Source organism: Lycium barbarum, chromosome 6 (assembly GCF_019175385.1).
Source record: "Lycium barbarum isolate Lr01 chromosome 6, ASM1917538v2, whole genome shotgun sequence".
In the NCBI taxonomy this organism is placed as follows: domain Eukaryota; kingdom Viridiplantae; phylum Streptophyta; class Magnoliopsida; order Solanales; family Solanaceae; genus Lycium; species Lycium barbarum.
The window spans coordinates 112,714,401-112,736,690 of NC_083342.1; the positions used below are offsets into that span (position 1 = coordinate 112,714,401).

Sequence of the window (22,290 nt, forward strand, 5' to 3'; positions counted from 1 at the left end):
ACTTTCTATCTATCCAACAAATTATGCGATACATGTACTAGTGAGACTTTGGACATAGTAGATACCATTTGAACTAATTGAGATGCGCGCAAGCTGACCCGAATACCACAATTATAAAAAGATGTTTAAGTTAAGCTCCTTAATCTTGAACCTTGTTAGTGATTCATAGTAGCAAGCTAAGATCACATATACAACTTTTGTTCCATTTTCTCTTTCTTATTTTCCATATATATAGTTTCTAGGTAAATATATTAAATTGGAGGGCCAAATTAATACAAAAAATTAACATTTGTACTTATATTATTGCCTTATATATACGTCCTAATAATAAATAAAGAAAAGTTTGTGAAATGAAGCATCAGAATAAAGGAATGTTTTTATTGATTTTTCTTTCTCAAACTAGAAAGATCATTTCTCAAAATAATATTGCCGAGAAAAACATAAGGGGAGAAGAACCAATTTTTTAAACTATACATTATCCACTTTAACAAGAAACCCTGGGCATATCAATTTACCATCACGACACGATATTATATATAGCTAGGCTCCAATAAACTTATTCCGCATTCAATTTAGCCTTGTAAAGTTGAAATTATTATGTATAAGTCTTAGTTATAAGATCAACATGCCAGCCATTGGCGGATTGATTAAAAAGAAACTTCTTTTTTTTTTTAATTCTTCTTTTGGTTTTGTTTGAGTACATGGAAGTCTAATGAGTAGGCCAGGTTGGTGTTTCTATTTGTATTTGTAGTTGGCTAGCTATTTATACTTTCCAATTTTCTTTTACAACCAATTAATACGATGACTTTTAGGTCTTTTTGTGTCTATTTTAGTCATTCTATCCCAACAGAGCATATGAGTTTATTATTTATTACTCCCTCCGGATAAAAAAAAAAAGAGTACACTTAGGCATTTGCACACCCCTTAACAAAATACTAACTCCAAGACAAAAATAGGTAGTTTGACTAAATTACCCCTAATTAAAATAGACATTGAGACTTGATCATATGACACTTAACAAGGGTAAATCTAGAAAAACAAGGTTAATTCTTTTTTTATTTGATAAGTGGACACTTTTTTTTACTCAAGAAAAAAAGGTTAAGCGGAATTTTTTTTTTTTGATCCAGTGAGAGTAACTGAAGAGCCCTACTGCTGTAGATGCGAAGAAAAATTCGTCCAACGATTATATATTGTGGTAGTGTACATTTATTTTATTATTAGCTTAATCCGTCATAACAAGTTAAGAGTACTTAATTACCTATTTTTCAGATTACGGCTCACTTATTTAGCTTAACTAGTTGCTTATAGTCGTTTTAAAAAAATAATTTGATAATATATATACACGCTCTTTACGTTGTTCACGGTATAAAAATTTAATTCTGAAATAGTGTAGATAAGAAGAATCAAAAAGCGATTTGAAAGCTTAGACTTAGTGAAGGAAAATATTTCTATTATATATAAGCGTGGAGGAGGGACGAACACTGCTCCTCCAGCTTGTACCATGAGCTTTACAAATTGTACACTCAATGAATACTTGTATCATAAGCTCTATAATTTGTACATTTTATCCAACTATTTTTATATCCCACGTAGATGTATGTTATAGTACTTAATATATATTCCCTTCTCATGTATAGACGTATGCACTTCAAATTTAATTCTCCGACACATTTATTTCCTCTGTGCATTTTTACTTGTTCACTTTTGACTTTTCGTGTTCTAGCGGAATATTTATTCTCTTTTCATGTATAGATATATGCAGTTCAATTTTAATTCTCCTACACAAATTTATTTCCTCCGTGCACTTTAATTTGTTCACTTTTGACTTTTCACATTCTTGAAGAATTAATAAATCTCATGTGGATATATGTCATAGTACTGAATATTTATTCTCTTCTCATGTATACACGTGTGCACTTCTATTTTAATTCTCCGACACATATTTATTTCCTCCGTGCACTTTTACTTGTTCACTTTTCACGTTTTTGCTGAATATTTATTTTCTTCCCATGTATACATGTATGCACTTCAATTTTAATTATCCAACATATATTTATTTTCTCCATACACTTTTACTTATTCACTTTTGACTTTTCACGTTATTTAAGAATTAATAAATGAAGTACTCCATCCGTCTCATATTTCTTGGCCACATTACTTGACTTTTCACGTTCTTTAAGAATTAATAAATGAAGTACTTTATTCGTCCCATATTACTTGGCCACATTATTATACTTGACTTTTCACGTTCTTTAAGAATGAATAAAAATGAAGTACTCCCTTCGTCCATATTACTTGGCCACATTACTAAAAATATATGTCTATTTTTCTATTCTATATTTTTCTTCTTTTCTATTTCTAATATATGTAAGTATGAAGAGAGGACTAACACAGTAATAGAAATTTGTATCACAAGCTATATAAATTGTACATTTTAACCAACTACTTTTTTATCCCACGTGGTCATACGTCATAGTACTGAATATTTATCTCTTCTCATGTATACACGTATGCACTTCAAATTTAATTCTCCGACACATTTATTTCCTCCGTGCACTTATACTTGTTGACTTTTGACTTTTCAAGTTCTTTAAGAATTAATAAATGAAATACTCCCTCCATTCCATATTACTTGGCCACATTACTAAACTACTTTTTTACTAAATATTTATTCTCTGCTCATCTATACAAGCATGCACTTCAATTTTAATTGTCCGACACATATTTATTTCGTCTGTGCACTTTTACTTGTTCATAAGTGAAGTACTCAACATTACTAAAAATATATGTCCAAATTACTTGTTCATTTACAGAACCAAGATAAAATTAGTTAAATCTTTCACATCTTATCCTCTCCGTCCCATATTACTTGGCCACATTACTAAAAATATATGTCCAAATTACTTGTTCATTTACAAAACCAAGATAAAATTAATTAAATCTTTTCCATCTTACCCTTAGTAATAAATGTTCTTGAAAATAGTCAATTTTGATTAGAATGTATTTATTGGAGAGAGATAGGAGTAAGACAGTAAAATACATCTTTTACTTCTGATTTCTTAAGAGGCGTGCAAAAGGGAAAGTGACAAGTAATGTGGGACAGAGAAAATATATATTTTACCATAATATTCATATTTATTGGTGTAAGTCTCAATAGCCTTCGAAAATAATTTGAAAATGAGTAATTAAAGGGTAAAATTAATAATAAGAACGCATAAATATTCACTCATTAGTTCCATGGAAATTAATGGCCAGCACCCTTCTGCATGATTCTTCCCACTTTTCTTGCGTTGCTAGCTTGATGGTCCCCATGATAAATAAAGGAATACAAGAAAAAAGGATGACATGTATACAAATATGTACGCCTATAATATATGCGTAGTCGTTATCTTTATACACAATCAACATAATTGAAGTTTCATAATAATTAATAATTACCATATTAGTTTCTTTCTCTTGATATGTTAACGTGGACAAGTAAAAGTAAACAGAGGGAGTGACTTTTATCGCCGTTTCCCTTCTTTGTCAATACTTTAAACGTAGAAAGAGGACGAACAATAGCAATGCAAATTTGTACCAAAAGTTATTTTAATTCCGCTACACATAACTTGTTCACTTTTGACTTTTTACGTTCTTTGAGAATTAATAAATAAAGTATATATTTTATCACAATATTCATATTTATTGGTGTATAGTCTCAATAGCCTCAGAAAATAATTTGAAAATGAATAATTAATGTGAAGGGGAAAATAAGAAGAAGTTTTTTTTCTTGATATGTTAACGTCGACAATAAAAGTGAAGGGAGGGAATCACTTTTATCCCCGTTTTCCTTCATTGTCAATACTTTACTTGTTTACTCTCCTTTGCAGTCTCTGATTATTATTTCTTTACATTTATAAAATGTACTCCATTACTTTATATTTTCATTTCAGAATTAAAATTTAGTGATTAATGATATAACATATATCTTTCTAATTTTGATTTCTTTGTAACAATTTGTTTTATCTATAATTGTTAATATAAAAAATTATAATATATTTTTTAATTAATTTAATAAAAATATTTAATTAGTTTTGCTTTTAAAAAATCCAATATATATAACAATGGTTCTTATGTTTGGATCTGAGCAGTTACTTAATTTAAATGCATATCAACCTATCGGTATACATATAAAATATTAAAGAATTTAAAAGAAAAAAATTTAGCAACTTTCATTGTCATGATAATGGGAAAAAACTCCGACTCTTTCCATCTCAAAGACTTAATTCCATCAACTCCATTTGTTAATTATAACTAAAGTGATAGTACATAAAATACATTTTGTATATGTTGCTATATATAATAACAATTAAAATGTTTTTAAAAGTTATTTTCAAAATACAAACCTTAAAGACTGGCTAATTAAAGTGAATAGACATGTTCAGCCCGTGCATCGCACGGGCATGGATTGCTAGTATACTATTATGTCTTTTGAGCTCTACTATGTATGACGAAAAATATTCTTTTTAAAGAAATGAATTGTTGTTCTCGAAGAAATTTTTTAGCTCAAATAAAAACAATTTTATCTTGGAAGTCCTACTATATATGTTGACATCCAGATGAGGTATAAAATACAATGAATCACTAGATGAACTAGTGAGAACCAATTGTGGTGGTGAGAGACATAGATATGAAGTCTAATTGAATGTTGAAAAGGATTAGAAGTAGTTGGGCAGTAAAATGGATGATCAAACCAGGAAGCTAGGTCCCCATGTTTTCTTGTTGATTCATTAATTGACTATTGTATGAGTACTTTATTAGATGCACCAACCATCGACCATACATATTTCCCACATATATGTATATCTAATTTAGTTTTGACTTGAATATATGGATGCAGCAGCTTCCCAGCTCCACCAACTTCCACCTATATATGTCATTTGCCTCCTCACTTAATTAATTAATATCCACTTCTCTTCCTCCTTTTCCTTCTTGTTTATTTTCTTTTAATACCGTCTTTCTTTCAACTTTTTCTTTTCTTCTAATATATATATATATATATATATTATAAAAAGATATATTCAAATATTTTAGCCACTGACGCGAAGTTTTATAACATTATATTCATTATTCTTGTGTAACAATGATATGCGTTTAATGTGTGTATATACATGTATGTGGGTGAATTCAACATTGTTGCTGAAAAATGGATTGTCCGTGGTTAGGCATATGAGCTACCACCTAAATCCTTGGACCTCTCAAAGCTAATTGACACTTGAAAAGGCAGTTAAGGGCGAAATAGACTACTACTATCAAATCTGACGAGGCACAAAAAAAAAAAAAATCAACATTTAAAATTAAAGTTACTGTTGGAAGGTAAAAACTTATCAATACCAGTTATTTACACTAACCAATGAATACATGATATGTGTTTGAACATATACAATTATTATTCAACTATAGTTAATAGTGTATATTTTTACTTCACTAAATTACTTAATTATGATAAGTTGAATTGGTTGATGTGCGGGGAAGTTCTTCTTTGGAAGGTTGCAATTATAAATGGCAGCATTTTCTACTCCTCTTAATGGTTTTACTTTCACACATTTTTTTTAAAATTGTTTTTATTACATTGGGGGTTGGGGGGGGGGGGGGGGGGGGGTTTAGTGGAAGGGGATTACAATGTGGGAATTCGAGTCCACAATCTCGGGGTATTAGGCAAAGGGCAAAACTTAAAGGCCACCAATTTGAAGGGCAAAAATTAAAGACCACCCCAAATGAAGGGCAATCCGCGAAAGAAAAAAGAATTCAGGTAACCAACCAATTGAGCTACTTTCACACATTCTTATTGTTACTTGGGCAATTTGCAAGAATGTCCTTATTTTGGGGTGGTCTTTAATTTTTTTCCCCATTAAATTGGTGGTCTTTAATTTTTGTCCTTCACTAGAACCCCTTGGTTTCGGGTTCGAACCCCCGCTCAGTTAATTATTAAAAAGAAATTGCAAGGTAGAGTTTGGATTCATAAGGCAGAGTTTTGCCTAACTTTTTTCCCGAACAGGCCTAACTTTGCTACAAAATTCTGCCTTATGATTTTTTTTTTCACTGAGCCCTAATTCGAACCTCAAACCTCATGGTATTAGGTCAAATTGACAAAATTAAAAACCGCCATTTTGAGGGGCCAAAAATTAAAGACCAGTGCATTTGGAGGACACTCCGCACAAAAAATTGTTGTTACTTTGGGTCTGAAGTATGAGAAATTTTATTCGTTAGTGTAACTTGCGATTCAGGGCCTCGGGGGTATATGGTTTTTGTTACTCTCCTTGAAGCTTTGGGCCTTATAGGTTTCATGTTATGCGATCTATAATAATCCGTTCAATTGAGATATTATAATGCAATCGAATTCTCTAATTCAACCTCTTCTGTTACATATTTCTAAGTTATCCACGTGATTGGTATTTTGCATCTACTAGTTTTGGTGCATATTCAAGAATCATAACTAAGAGACTGGATACCGTGGTCCATGGACCATAGGATATTAATTTTCAACGTGTTTCTTTAGGTTTTCGAATTCACCTCAAGTTTTACAAAAGTCAAGTTGATCTAGTTTGACCGCAACTTGAGTCTTCGGTGAGCTTCAAATTATGATTGAGTTCAAAACATTTTAAGTCTAATAAATTTGAACTTGATCTGTTTTCCAAAAAATGAGTTAAACCTCAAAGTCGAACTTATAATCAATCTTAGCACATATTTATCAAAAATACAAAAGATATAGAGTCGGAGATCAGCTTTGTATTATAAATAAAATGACATAACACTCCTACTTTAAGACTCTATATTACAAAACATAACGATATTTTTTCTTATTTACAAAACATAACAATAGTTCTACAAAATATAAAGGATCTTCATCTTTCATACTTTTTTTAATTTTTATGTTTTAATTTTTTTTTGAATTTTTTTTCTCGCTCAGAGCTTAAAAATTTCACTCAAATTTTTGTGTATGAAATGTGTATATGTGAGCAAAAATCTTTATACAGTTTTCGTACACAAAATTGTGAGAGAAAATTTTAATACACTTTTCGTACACAATTGTGAGAGAATTTTTTAATACAGTTTTCATACACAAAATTGTGACCGGAAAATTTAAGCCTGGAATATTGTAGAAAGTTGTATACAATGTTGTTATAGTTGTATTAATTTTCAGAAACCTAACATGAATTTTACACCGAAAATGTGAGTGAAATTATAAGTCTTGAGCGAGATATACATATTTCATACCGTTTTCATACACAAAATTTTGAGCGAACTTTTTTAAGCCTTGAACGAGATATACACGTTTCATACATTTTTCATACACTAAATTTTGAGCGAACTATTTAAGCCTTGAGCGAGATATACATTTTTCATACACAAAAATTTGAGTGAATTTTTTAAGCTTTGAGCGAAGAAATTTTTTTAAAATTTAAGCCTTAAACGAGATATACACATTCCATACACTTTTGAACGAGCTTTTTAAGTCTTGAGCGAGATATACACATTTCATACATAAAATTTTGAGCGATTTTTTTTTAAGTCTTGAGCTAAAAAATATTATTTGTTTTAAAAAAATATATATATATATATATAAAAAATTAAAAAATATTTTTGAAAAATATATGTTTTAGAAAAATATTTTTGAAAAAAAAAAACTAACTTGAGCAGAAATTTCATACATGTTTTGTAACAAATTTATTAATATATTTTGTAAACTGAAAAGTATCGTCATATTTTGTAAATATAACCTATTCTTTTATATATGTAGGTTAGTCATTCTTCCATAAATAAGTGTCTGTTTGGATGGGCTTAATCCCAACTTATTTTTGTTAGCTTATAAGTTGTTTTCAGCTTATAAGCTGTTTTAGATAAGCTAAGCCAAACGGGCTCAATTATTTTTTTGGGCTTTAATTTAAGCACAAAATGGCTTTAAGCGAACCAGCCAAACACTCAAAAAAACTGAAAACAGCTTATAAGCACCTCATAAGCCAATCCAAACGGGCTCCAAGACTTCGGAGCTATTACATGTACTTCTGTGGCTATGTAAATGAGTCTTTATTTGGAATCTTGAGTCTGGTCCAAATTAAAAGAGAGAAACTTTGGGCTACTTTAACGGGCTCCAATATAGCCAATTTAGACATCGGCCCATTTTTGCTTTTACCCACCAAAATGATGCCTTCCAAGTTTTTGAACATTTAAAAATGTGTTACATGATAAAGTTAAGGCAAACTTACAGGAATAACTATCTTAAAAGCGAAACTTACCAACCATAGCTATCTTTTCTAATTTAGAGGACGCAACAAAAACATACACACATAAGCCTCTGTATTTTCGGGTGTATTTTCTGTGTTTGCGAGTATTTGAGCCACTGGGTTATTGTTGTTGTGTATTTGAGTGTGTATGTCAAATATACATATACATTCAAATTCATGTAAATGTAAGAACATAAATATTTCTAGGGGGTTCGAAACCTGGGTGAGGCAGGGGGAGAGCCTCGCCCAATACCACTTCAGCCACTCCAACTTCTGTATTTGGGTGTAGCTGGTAATTATAATTAAGTGAAAGGGTAGTTATTCTTAATAAATTACATCTTAAAAAGAAGCTACAACAAGTAAAAATTCCTAAAGTCAACAAGCCCAGTATAATCCCCACCAATGATGTAAAATTAACTAGTTAATTAATTATTATCATATCTAAAAAGGTACTACTTATCATGAAGAATTACTAATTATTATTTTCTAAGTGATCTGATTGTGAAAATATTGATAGAAGTTACGCTCTAAACAAAAAGGATTGCAAACATAATAATCAATACTCAAATAGAAGCTAGAATAAATAAGATCAACTCAAGAAGCAACATAGTAATAAGTTATAAAGCATTACAACAGCTTTTGTACATAATCAACATTGAACATCATTGTCAATCATAGCAAAATAACCAAACACTGAAACAAGACATAGTCATAGCCCATTTAGACATCGGCCCATTTTTACTTTTACCCACCAAAATGATGCCTTCCAAGTTTTTGAACATTTAAAAATGTGTTACATGATAAAGTTAAGGCAAACTTACAGGAATAACTATCTTAAAAGCGAAACTTACCAACCATAGCTATCTTTTCTAATTTAGAGGACGCAACAAAAACATACACACATAAGCCTCTGTATTTTCGGGTGTATTTTCTGTGTTTGCGAGTATTTGAGCCACTGGGTTATTGTTGTTGTGTATTTGAGTGTGTATGTCAAATATACATATACATTCAAATTCATGTAAATGTAAGAACATAAATATTTCTAGGGGGTTCGAAACCTGGGTGAGGCAGGGGGAGAGCCTCGCCCAATACCACTTCAGCCACTCCAACTTCTGTATTTGGGTGTAGCTGGTAATTATAATTAAGTGAAAGGGTAGTTATTCTTAATAATTTACATCTTAAAAAGAAGCTACAACAAGTAAAAATTCCTAAAGTCAACAAGCCCAGTATAATCCCCACCAATGATGTAAAATTAACTAGTTAATTAATTATTATCATATCTAAAAAGGTACTACTTATCATGAAGAATTACTAATTATTATTTTCTAAGTGATCTGATTGTGGAAATATTGATAGAAGTTACGCTCTAAACAAAAAGGATTGCAAACATAATAATCAATACTCAAATAGAAGCTAGAATAAATAAGATCAACTCAAGAAGCAACATAGTAATAAGTTATAAAGCATTACAACAGCTTTTGTACATAATCAACATTGAACATCATTGTCAATCATAGCAAAATAACCAAACACTGAAACAAGACATAGTCATAGCCCATTTAGACATCGGCCCATTTTTGCTTTTACCCACCAAAATGATGCCTTCCAAGTTTTTGAACATTTAAAAATGTGTTACGTGATAAAGTTAAGGCAAACTTACAGGAATAACTATCTTAAAAGCGAAACTTACCAACCATAGCTATCTTTTCTAATTTAGAGGACGCAACAAAAACATACACACATAAGCCTCTGTATTTTCGGGTGTATTTTCTGTGTTTGCGAGTATTTGAGCCACTGGGTTATTGTTGTTGTGTATTTGAGTGTGTATGTCAAATATACATATACATTCAAATTCATGTAAATGTAAGAACATAAATATTTCTAGGGGGTTCGAAACCTGGGTGAGGCAGGGGGAGAGCCTCGCCCAATACCACTTCAGCCACTCCAACTTCTGTATTTGGGTGTAGCTGGTAATTATAATTAAGTGAAAGGGTAGTTATTCTTAATAAATTACATCTTAAAAAGAAGCTACAACAAGTAAAAATTCCTAAAGTCAACAAGCCCAGTATAATCGTAAAATTAACTAGTTAATTAATTATTATCATATCTAAAAAGGTACTACTTATCATGAAGAATTACTAATTATTATTTTCTAAGTGATCTGATTGTGAAAATATTGATAGAAGTTACGCTCTAAACAAAAAGGATTGCAAACATAATAATCAATACTCAAATAGAAGCTAGAATAAATAAGATCAACTCAAGAAGCAACATAGTAATAAGTTATAAAGCATTACAACAGCTTTTGTACATAATCAACATTGAACATCATTGTCAATCATAGCAAAATAACCAAACACTGAAACAAGACATAGTCATAGCCCATAGTTAAGCCTAGGTGTTCCTCAGTTTTCACTCCTGAATGGAATGGCTCTTATGATAACTTGATGATACAAGGCAGCAAGTGCAGCTCCAACGAATGGTCCCACCCAGAAAATCCACTGCATTCATTCAAAACCAGGGGGAAAAAAAAAGAAAGAAAAACACATTAGCTACTTATAAAACCAAACACATTAGCTAGGAGTTTAAGTTAATGGATCGGAATAAGGTTGCATTCGTTATTACTACGATAGTGGCACAGATTTAGTGTAACCACACAAAAACATCAGCGACTATGCCTCAATCTCAAGAAAATTGCCATTGTCATTGGTTCTATGAATCTTTACCGTGCATCTTGCTCCATTTAAACTCATCTTAGTTATCTAGTATAACTATATCTTTTAAGAAAACTTATACTCCATTCGAATAATATAACAACATCCATTCATGCATAGAAGTAAAACTTACATGGTCATCCCATGCACGTTCTCTGTTGTAGATAATGGCAGCACCTAGGCTTCTAGCAGGGTTAATGCCAGTGCCTGTGATAGGGATGGTGGCCAAATGAACCAAGAACACTGCAAATCCAATTGGGAGAGGAGCCAAAATCTGTAAAACACAACATTGAGTAAGTATACATATTAAATAAAGGGCTTTCTTTGGCCAGTCAACCGAAATTATTGCGGGTGCTAGCCAAAATATACAAAATACTGATTACATGTATATTTATGTATACGATATGTATATTATTTGTATATTTACACTTAAATATACAAAACCCGTACATTAGCTGGCTATTTTGTAAATCAGCTCAAAATGAGAAGTCAACTAAGTGTACTCACAGGGACATGGGAGTCTCTGGCATTTCTCTTGGCATCAGTAGCAGAGAAGACTGTGTAGACAAGAACAAATGTGCCAATAATCTCAGCACCAAGTCCATCTCCCTTGGTGTAACCATGGCTCACAACATTGGCACCTCCACCCTGAATCTCATACAAAGATGGTTGGAACCCTTTGACAACACCGGCACCACAAATTGCACCAAGGCATTGCATCACAATGTAGAACACTGCCCTGGTTAGGGACAATTTTCTTGCCAGAAACAGACCAAATGTCACAGCAGGGTTAATGTGTCCACCTGATCATCAAAACCAAGAATTTTCTCAAGGTCAGAACACAAAGAACAAATTTAAAAGTATTTAAGTTATATACACTGCCAAATAAAGATTTCTTGCACTGTTAATGTAGTTTAACCTATTTTAGCAAGTTTTTGTACCATTTTTACTTGGTTACTACTTAACGTTTATCAAAAATATTTGCTTGTAATTACCTTTTAAGTAACATGATTGTGTGAATAGAACTCAAAACTCAATTAATTAAGAACCAATTGTTCAGAGGATCTGACCATCTTTGACTAAGGTACAACTTGGAATTTAATCCAGCTCTAGCACAAGGATTTCCTATTAGTATAGCTGAAAAGCCCATAACAACATTGCATCAAAAACCACAACAAAAGAATTTTATTCTCCAAATGTCCAAAATGAAACTGTTAATTTTGATGTATTATGAAACTCTACAGGATTCTATTAACAAGAAACTCAAAACTGGTAAAGAATGCAACTTGATGGGTTTCCTTCTTCATTAGTCACAAAAACACATTAAGTTCTCATCTTTGAAGCAAAATATCACTAATAAACATGATAAAAGACTAACTTTGAAGCTAACAACACAACTTTAGGTGAATACATAAACTATGGAGGTAAAAAGGACATATTAAAGCTCTCATCTTTGAAGTAAAATATCACTAATGAACATGATAAAAAAACTTAACTTTGAAGCTAAACCCACAACTTTAGGTGAATACATAAACTATGTAGGTAAAAAGGACATATTAAAGCTCTCATCTTTGAAGTAAAATACCACTAATGAACATGATAAAAAACTTAACTTTGAAGCTAGACACACAACTTTAAGTGAATACATAAACTAACAACAACAACAACCCAGTGAAATCCTACATCGTGGGATCTGGGGAGGGTAGAGTGTACGCAGACCTTACTCCTACCAAGGTGACGGCTGTTTCCGAAAAGTGAATACATAAACTATGGAGGTAAAAATGACACATTAAAGCTCTCATCTTTGAAGCAAAATATCACTAATGAAAATGATAAAAGACTTAACTTTGAAGTTAAACACACAACTCTAGCTGAACACATAAACTATGGAGGTAAAAAAGAGTCAGAGATATGTATGTATACCTGAGATACCAGCAGTGCAGTAAACAAGTGCAAAAATCATACCACCAAAAGACCAAGCAATACCTTGAACACCAACAGTACTACATTTGCTATTAGCCCTTGAGTAACCCATCACAGTTAAAACAGTGATATAAAGGAACAAGAAAGTAGCCATGAATTCTGCAATACCAGCTCTCCAAAAGGACCAAGAATGCAGTTCACCAGGTTCAAATAATGGTGCTGGTGGTGGCTCTTTGTAGTCCTTGCTTTGTGCTGAGGTCCCTAATGGTTGCCTTTCTGAATACCTGTTTGCACCAAGCTTAACATCCTCTTCTTTCCCTTCCATTCTTGCAAAATTTTCTTCAAGATTATGCAAACAGAAAACAGCTTTTGCCTTTTCTTTTTTTGTGTGTGTTGTCAAGATAGTGGGGGTTGATTCTTTTTATAGAGGGAAAATTGATGATAAATATTGCATTAAGGTCTTCATGTTTGGTTAATTTTCTTTTGTGCCCCTTGAGGTTTCAGATTTTGTCAACAAGTATTCAATTTATGAGAATATGACAATTTTGGATTCTATTTGAGTTTCTAAGCTACTTAATTAAGTCTATGTATTTAGAATCATTCCTTATTAGTGTAGTTTAACAAAGTGAAGTATATATATTTTATTTTTATTTAAAGAACAACACTCCCATTTCAGTTTCTTTGTCTACATAAAGCAAGGTTTTATCTGTCAATTGTTGGTAGCAATTTATTAGTTACGATTGAAGTAACAAATTATCTTCTTCAATTGATATTTTTTACTATCATTTTCAAGCTCAAGCTTATCTATGCAAAACATAAATTTACTTTAGAGCAAAACTCAGATCATTAATTACTAAATGCGACTGCTATAATTCTCGATGCAAGTAAGTTAAAATGATGACTTATATTTTTGTGTTTCAGTGTATTTTTTGTTGGCGAGGTGATGTGTAGAATTCCATCCTTGAATTATGTGAATTCAGTCACCTAATGTGTGAATATATGAATATGTATTTGGAAAAAAGTTAACTATAATAACGACATAAGGAGGGAAAATAAAAATAGTTGCTTAAAGAATCAACGTTTTGCCATGTTTACTTTCAAGTAATAAGACAAGTGTTGAGGCGTATGACAAAATTCAGGGCTTGGAACACCATACAAGCAAAATAGAAAGCAAATGCTTAGCTGGTAAAACAAGGAAGAAAAGGGTGGAGTAAAATGTAAATGTGAAAAAGAAAAGGACATTAAGAAAAAGAAAGAATGAATTAGGGAAGTTTTAGGTAAGTTCATCTTTTCATACTCAAGTATATTTGTCTTTTTGGTCCTCTCCCATTTCTTTTTTCCTTTTTTTGCTTTTTCTCTTTCGTTTTGTGTGATAAAGAGCCCCATTAGGCAGGGTGTTTCTGGAAAGTACGTATAGCACAAAAAAAGAAACAAGTGAGGGGTCAAGAAGAAGATGAGCTGTCATACTCATTTTGCAGAGACCTTTTTCTAAAGTTTATAATCCATTAACGGCCATTTCACAATTTGTACTAATCACCATGTAATGGTCAATAGTGTTTCATCTTGCTACCACCTCCCTTACTTGTTCACTTTTGATTTTACAAATTCCTTAAAATTTAATAAATAAAGTATATATTTTACCATAATACTCATATTAACTGAATTTGGAGAATAATTTGAATATATTTAATTAATGTTAAGGAAAAAACAAAAAAAAAAATTTATCTTTTTTTGATATGCTAAAGTAGATAAGTAAAAGTGAAAATTTAATTTTAGTACAGTGAATAAATAAAAGTGAACCAGGGAGTAATTTTAAACTACTTTAATTAACCAAAGCTGATTCACAATTTCAAAATCATTTGGCGCAAGAGTTCTATTCACCTAGTGAGTGGCATGCTTTTAGCCCCAAGTAGGGGTGTCAAATGAGCGGGTTGAGCTGAAATTGACCCAATAAAAATGGGCTGAGGTAATAAATGGATTGGACTAACATTGGCCCATAAGTTATTTGGGCTGAATTGGGTTGGGCTGAAATGGACTAAAAATGGGATGGGTCATGACCCGCCCAACTTGATCCAATTTTTTTGAAGGGTCTATTTTCTAGAAAAATATTTTCTAGAAATACATTTTTTGAGAAAAATATTTTCCTGAAAATTATTTTTACTGATTTTTCGTGGAAAATATTTTTTAAGAAAACAATTTTCGAGGTAAATATTTTTCAAGAAAAATATTTTTCGTGAAAAATATTTCCTTTTATATTGAACACACCACAAACTTATAAGATACATGATACAAGAAAAGTGTATTGATTAAATAAATAAACTAAATCTCAAGCAATAAACCCAAATTTAAGTAAATCTTAAAAATAGGCTAGAATTGGGCTAGTGTTGGGCTAAATTGGAGATCACTTTAAAATGAGTTATGTTAGATTGGGCTGAAATCAGCCCAATATAAAATTATCTTGAGCCCAACCCATAAAAATTTGGGCGGGTTAGACGGGTCATCACTTTTTGGGCCAAATTTGACACCCCTACCCCCAAGTGTGTCAACTTGTTGTCACTTGCCCACGGATTTGGATCGGTCAATAGAGCTTTGAGAATTTAATTCGTTTTGCATTGTCATTTTAAGCGATGTTAACTTATACACACTTTATTTTAAGAAAATAACCATAGACATACATTTAATTATCCTCAAGCGAAATAGTGTTAGATGAGACTTGGTTGAAGATATTTCCGCCGTCACAAATTCCACCTCTAGTGAAAGGTGGTGAAGGTGGTTAGTAGTGGTGTAAGTAGATGGTGATGGAGGTGGTTGATAGTGGTGGTTGTGTGATGGTAGCTACGGCGAAGGTGGCTAGTAGTGGCAGGTGCACATTGGAGGTTAGCATTGGTAGCAGTGATGAAGTCAAAAAATTTCTTTAAGGGTGCTCACGAGTATCAACAGTTAATATAATATATATATATATATATATATATATAAACATTATTTAACATGCATACACTGTATAATTTTTCTATGCACAAAATATAAAATTATTTATACACTGTAATGTTCCAGCAAAGGATATCCAAGTTACCATCTTTAAGCTATGTGGCTCCGCCATTGATTGAGGGTTGTAATGGATAATATAGCGGAAAAAGTCACATTCACATGAATCTTTAGATGATAACATCTTAATGATTTTAATAATTTCATCCAGACCTATTAAAACCAAACAAAAGATTGTAAAACAATTGACAAGTTTTAGATTATTTAAATTCGAATCTACATTAAGTGAAAGCAAACTGAATCTAATTGTAACGTTCAATCTTCTTTAAAAGAAACCCTTTGCTCGTATACCTTATATATGATTAAAAAGAAAAAAGGAAGACAAGCAAAAGCAAAAGGATCCTTGAGTGGGAAGTTGAAATTATTAATAAAGTAGAGAGGATGTAGTTTTTAAAACTTTTCCGCCGTTAGAGAAAGATTTAAAAGTGTTTCACGAAATTCGAGCCAACGGTCGCACATGCCGTTGATGAACTTTGGGGCCTTTGGCAACTCAATAGTAATGATTAGCGTTGATCGCAATTACTCAAAAATGTCATTGCTTTAGTTCTCCCCCTTATTATTCACTTACTTTTCTTTAGAATCAAATAGTTCCGAGAATCACCAAAGAATGCAGTACAGCAGATGGAGTTGTTCTTTCCCTATCAAAGATTTCGGCTTACGAAAAAATCCTTGATAAGAAGTACTTCTCCGGGATGGTTTCTAAGTGGCGTGAATCTTGATTAATCGAGCTTCAATGCGGGTACCAAACATCTGATGGGAAACTCAAAAAAATGATTCCGATAAAATTTTCAAGTACGCATATTATATATAGTTTGAGCCAAAATTATTAAGTGTGACTGTACTCACGACTCATATGTTGAAATCATAACATGAGTAATATATAATTTTAAATTTGTCATAAATTGTTTAATAACTCTTTTGTGTTTTTGGATGTTCTCCTTGTTGTGGAAGCAGGTTTGTCATGAGGGTCCAAATTCCAAATCATCATGAATCATCATAACAAACAACTTAAAACCCAGTCATGGACTGAACCAGCAAATTTCCTCTTCACAATAAGAATACACAAAGGATAACAACATCCAGAGAGAAACAATGATGGAAGTGCCTTTATATCAAATCTTGGGGTCAAAATGGCAACAGAGATATTCTCTCTTTTATTTATGATAACTTCCATAATTCCATGTAAATGACCCACCTCCTTTTTAACCGTTGAATTAATGAATTTATTGTCTCGGTCGAAAGATGAAGGAAGTACTGTTTCTAATATCTTAAAAAACGAAGAATGTTAAGTGAAATTTACTCCACAAAATGAAGTGAAGATATTAAATACAAGATGTATATTGCACTAGTTGCTTTGGTGTAAACACCATGTATCAATTAGTTTTTTCCTGCCTAGCTATGTGTTAATCAATTTTCCTTTACAACATTGAAGTAGGCCACTTCTGGGCTCAAGTTTATTTCCTTGACCATTGTTTCTTGATTTTTTTTTTTTTTGGTATATTAAGTTGAACAAAATTTCCGTGTGATCCTTCACAGGGGATGTTAAACATAGTCTAAAGAGAGGACCTTTTTCAACTTTAGCAAGCTTACCAAATGACGATCGCTAGAAATATAGTGTAAATGGAGCTTACCAATAAATTGATTTCTCTAGAAGAAACAACACCGTAATTTTTAGTAAATAAACACCTACTCTGTTAGGTTTAATTGATAGATTGAATGGGAAATGGAGGGAAAAGAAGTGGAGGGAAAATGAGTCATTCCCTCTTGCTTTATGAAATGAGCATTTGTCGAGGGTCTCCCCTCGCGCTGCCGTCGTCGCTCGGCTTCGGCTTCAGATTTGATAATCTTTTTGGACCAAATTTTCTTTAATTTTAATTATTTAATTAATTATTATTTATTTAATTAATTAATTAAATTATCCAATCCTACCCATTAGTGACCCGAATCCGTGTGTCTGACCCGCGACCCGGTTCTTTCTCAGATTTTATTTAAATTTCCCACCCGTTTTTAAAGTGACTATTCTGAAGGGTTGCAAACCTTCAGAAACAGTACTTCCATGGCTATAAATTCGTTTGATTCCTCATATTTTTCCTTACGAATTTTCTGAACTTCAAAACTTCTTCTTCTTCTACACAAATAAATTCTAGTGTAGTTTACTACCGTTGAGTGGTTCGCTGACACCGTTGTTTTAGGTACCGATACACCGGTGAGTAAGATCGTTCTATCCTGTGAGGATATATTCCGTTAACCTCAGGTACTTGAGAGGAATAATTTCCTAAAGGACATATTGTGCATTTAGTGGGCTCGATTTTCATTCTTAAATATTTTTCAGAGACTGTTATTACTTTTCCAGTTTCTGTTTTTCCATTTTCTATTGGTTTTTCCAGAATCTGTCTAGTTTCTGTTTTCTGTTTTCAGAAATTATTTCTAAGTTACTGTTTCAACGTTTTTGCAATACAGATTAATAACAATCTTAAGGAAATTAAATTTTATATATTAATCTGCATTCTGTTTTGGAGACTAAAACCTGTGTGGTTTTCTACTCCGTATGAAATTTCGTATTCTGACTTGAAGATATAAAAACTTCGTTGGAATATTAAAGTTCATACTTGTACAACGATTTGAAGAACATAAAAACATCGTCGTTGTTGTTGTGAAAAGTTTGCTATTCTGATTATTAAAACAGTTTGTCAATTTTGACAGTGAAAAGAAATGGCACTTGAAAGCGCTACTACTTCTGTGACTGTTGCGGAAACAAGCCGAACTGCTGTGCCACCGGCGGAAAAACCCGAGAAATTTTCTGGAGCCAACTTCAAAGGATGGCAGCAAAGGGTGTTCTTTTGCCTTACCACTCTTGGTATGCAGAAGTTCATCAACGAAGACCCTCCTGTGCCTGCCGCTGATATGCCGGCCAATGAAAAATTTATGATTGCTGAGGCGTGGAAACAAGCAGATTTTCTATGCAAGGGCTACATCCTAAGTGCTTTGGAGGATGATTTGTACAACGTCTACAGTGCTATGAAAACTTCTAAAGAATTGTGGGATGCACTTGAGAAGAAGTATAAGACCGAAGACGCATGTTTGAAAAAATTTGTGGTTGCCAAGTTTCTAGACTATAAAATGACAGTCAGCAGAACCGTTGGAACCCAAGTTCAAGAGCTTCAACTTATTTTTCATGACCTTATTGCTGAAGGCATAGTAGTTAACGAAGCATTTCAAGTGGCTGCAATGATTGAAAAGTTGTCTCCTTCGTGGAGAGATTTCAAAAATTATCTAAAGCACAAGCGCAAGGAAATGAAGTTGGAAGATCTTGTGATTCGTTTCAAGATTGAGGAAGATAACAAAACAGCCAAGAAGAAGTCGCGTGGGAATTCAACGATTATGGGAGCGAATATCATTGAAGAGGCTGCCTCAAAAAGTAAGAAAAGAAATAAGTCCACCGGACGAAAGAAGGAGCAAGCCAAGAAAAAGTTCAAGGGCAACTGCTATAATTGTGGGAAAGCTGGCCACAAAGCCCCAGATTGTCGTCTCCCGAAAAAGGACAAGAACAAGGGTCAGGCGAACATGGTGGAAAAGATGAATGATGACATTGATGATCTATGTGCAATGCTATCGGAGTGCAATTTGGTTGGAAACCCAAAGGAGTGGTGGCTTGATTCTAGTGCCACACGACATGTTTGCTCTGTGAAAGAAGCATTTGCAACCTATGCTCCCGCTAGACCCGAAGAGGAGCTTTTTATGGGAAATACTGCAACAACCAAGGTTGAAGGATATGGGAAGATACTTCTGAAGATGACTTCCGGCAAGGTGCTGACTCTCAACAATGTTCTGCACGTTCCTACAATTAGGAAGAAGTTAGTTTCAGCCGCACTACTCGTCAAAAACGGGTTTAAGTGTGTGCTTGTTAGTGAGAAAGTTGTAATAAGTAAGAATGAGATGTTCATAGGAAAGGGCTACCTCACCGAGGCCCTTTTCAAACTTAATGTAATGGTTGTTGACAGTATTAATAAGAATTCAGCTTCGTCTTACTTATTGAAGTCAAATGATCTATGGCATGTTCGTTTAGGACATGTCAACTACAAAACCTTGCGAAAATTGATTAATTTAGAAGTATTGCCTAAATTCGAGTGTAATAAATCAAAATGTGAAATTTGTGTTGAATCTAAGTTTGTTAAACATCCATATAAGTCTATTGATAGGAATTCAGATCCTTTAGACTTAATCCACACAGATATATGTGATATGAAGTCAATACCATCTTGAGGTGGAAAAAAGTATTTTTATAACTTTTATTAACGATTGTACTCGATATTGTTATGTGTATTTGCTTAACAGTAAGGATGAAGCAATTGACGCATTTAAGAAATACAAGAACGAAGTGGAAAATCAATTGAATAAAAAGATAAAAATGATTAGAAGTGATAGGGGTGGAGAATACGAATCTCCTTTTGCAGAGATATGTTTAGAATATGGAATTATTCATCAAACTACTGTCCCTTACACACCACAATCAAATAGAATTGCGAAAAGGAAAAACCGAACATTAAAGGAAATGATGAATGCTTTACTAATAAGTTCCGGTTTACCGCAGAGCTTGTGGGGAGAAGCTAACCGAATACTCAACAGGGTGCCCCACAACAAAACACAATCTATTCCATATGAACTATGGAAAGAAAGAAAACCCAACTTGAAATATTTCAAAGTGTGGGGGTGTTTAGCAAAGGTACAAGTTCCTTTACCCAAAAGGGTAAAAATCGAATAAAAAACTGTGGATTGTCTTTTTATTGGATATGCTACAAATAGCAAAGCTTGTCGGTTTTTGGTTCACAAATCCGCCAATCCCGAAATTCATGTTAATACGGTAATTGAATTAGATAATGCTGAATTCTTTCAAAACATTTATCCGTATAAAATTGAATGTGAGTCGTCAAGTGAAAGATCTAAACGACCGCGGGAAGAACCAAAGGAAATTACACCAAGTGAAGAGGATCCAAGGCGCAGCAAACGTCAAAGGACATATACTTCCTTTGGACCAGATTTTGTGACATTCTTGCTTGAAAATGAGCCTCAAACATTTAAAGCAGCGATGTCTTCTTCTGATTCAACATTTTGGAAAGAGGCAGTCAATAGTGAGATTGAATCAATTTTGAACAACCATACATGGGAATTGGTTGATCTTCCTCCTGCAAATAAACCTTTAAGATCAAAATGGATTTTTAAAAGGAAAATGAAAGCTGATGGCACTATCGAAAAATATAAGACAAGATTTGTGGTCAAAGGTTATAGACAAAAAGAAGGCCTTGATTACTTTGACATATACTCGCCGATAACAAGGATAACATCTATTCGGGTGTTAGTGGCACTGGTGGCCGTACATGGTCTTGAAATCCATCAAATGGATGTTAAGACAGCTTTCTTAAATGGAGAGTTAGAGGAAGAAATTTACATGGAACAACCTGAGGGATTTGTGGTTCCTGGTAAAGAAGGGAAAGTGTGAAAACTTGTTAAGTCTCTTTATGGACTAAAACAAGCACCCAAACAATGACATGCAAAATTTGACCAAACAATGTTGGCAAATGGATTTAAGATTAATAAGTGTGACAAATGTGTTTACATTAAAAATACTCCAAATCATGAAGTCATTGTTTGTTTATATGTTGATGACATGTTGATAATGAGTAGAGATATTGTCGATGTAAATGCTACAAAGCGTATGCGCGCTAGCAAATTTGACATAAAAGACTTAGGGGTTGCTGATTTGATCTTAGGAATTAGGATCCATAAAACTCCACAAGGTCTAGCATTATCACAGTCACATTATATTGAAAAGGTACTTGACAAGTTCAAATATTTAAATTTCAATGTCGCAAAAACTCCAATTGATGTAAGTTTTGCACTTCAAAAGAATGAAGGTGAAAGTGACTCACAATTGGACTATGCACGAGTTTTGGGAAGTTTGATGTATAGTATGAATTGCACACGACCAGATATAGCATGTGTTATTAGCAAGCTGAGTCGGTTCACGAGTAATCCCAATCAAACTCATTGGATGGCAATGAAACGAGTCTTGGGGTATTTGAAACATATCCAAGACTATGCTTTGCATTATAATAAATATCCCACCGTGATTGAGGGATATAGTGATGCAAATTGGATCACCGGATCATCTGAAGTTAAATCCACGAGTGGATATGTTTTCACAATTGGGGGTGGAGCAGTGTCTTGGAAATCATCCAAACAGACGTGCATCGCCCGTTCTACGATGTAATCTGAATTTATAGCTTTAGACAAGGCCGGTGAAGAAGCTGAATGGCTCCAGAATTTCTTAGAAGATATTCTATTCT

General features: G+C 32.9%; 1 protein-coding gene across 1 annotated transcript; it reads right to left on the bottom strand.

The window, feature by feature from the left end:
• Positions 1-10,490: 10,490 nt before the first annotated feature.
• Positions 10,491-13,307, bottom strand: LOC132645570 (aquaporin PIP1-1). Its single transcript, XM_060362614.1, has 4 exons — positions 12,902-13,307; positions 11,486-11,781; positions 11,112-11,252; positions 10,491-10,765 (listed from the first exon to the last, which is right to left on the bottom strand). Exons 1-4 carry the CDS (start codon positions 13,224-13,226, stop codon positions 10,670-10,672), a joined length of 858 nt encoding a protein of 285 aa, XP_060218597.1. The 5' UTR covers positions 13,227-13,307; the 3' UTR covers positions 10,491-10,669.
• Positions 13,308-22,290: the final 8,983 nt, after the last annotated feature.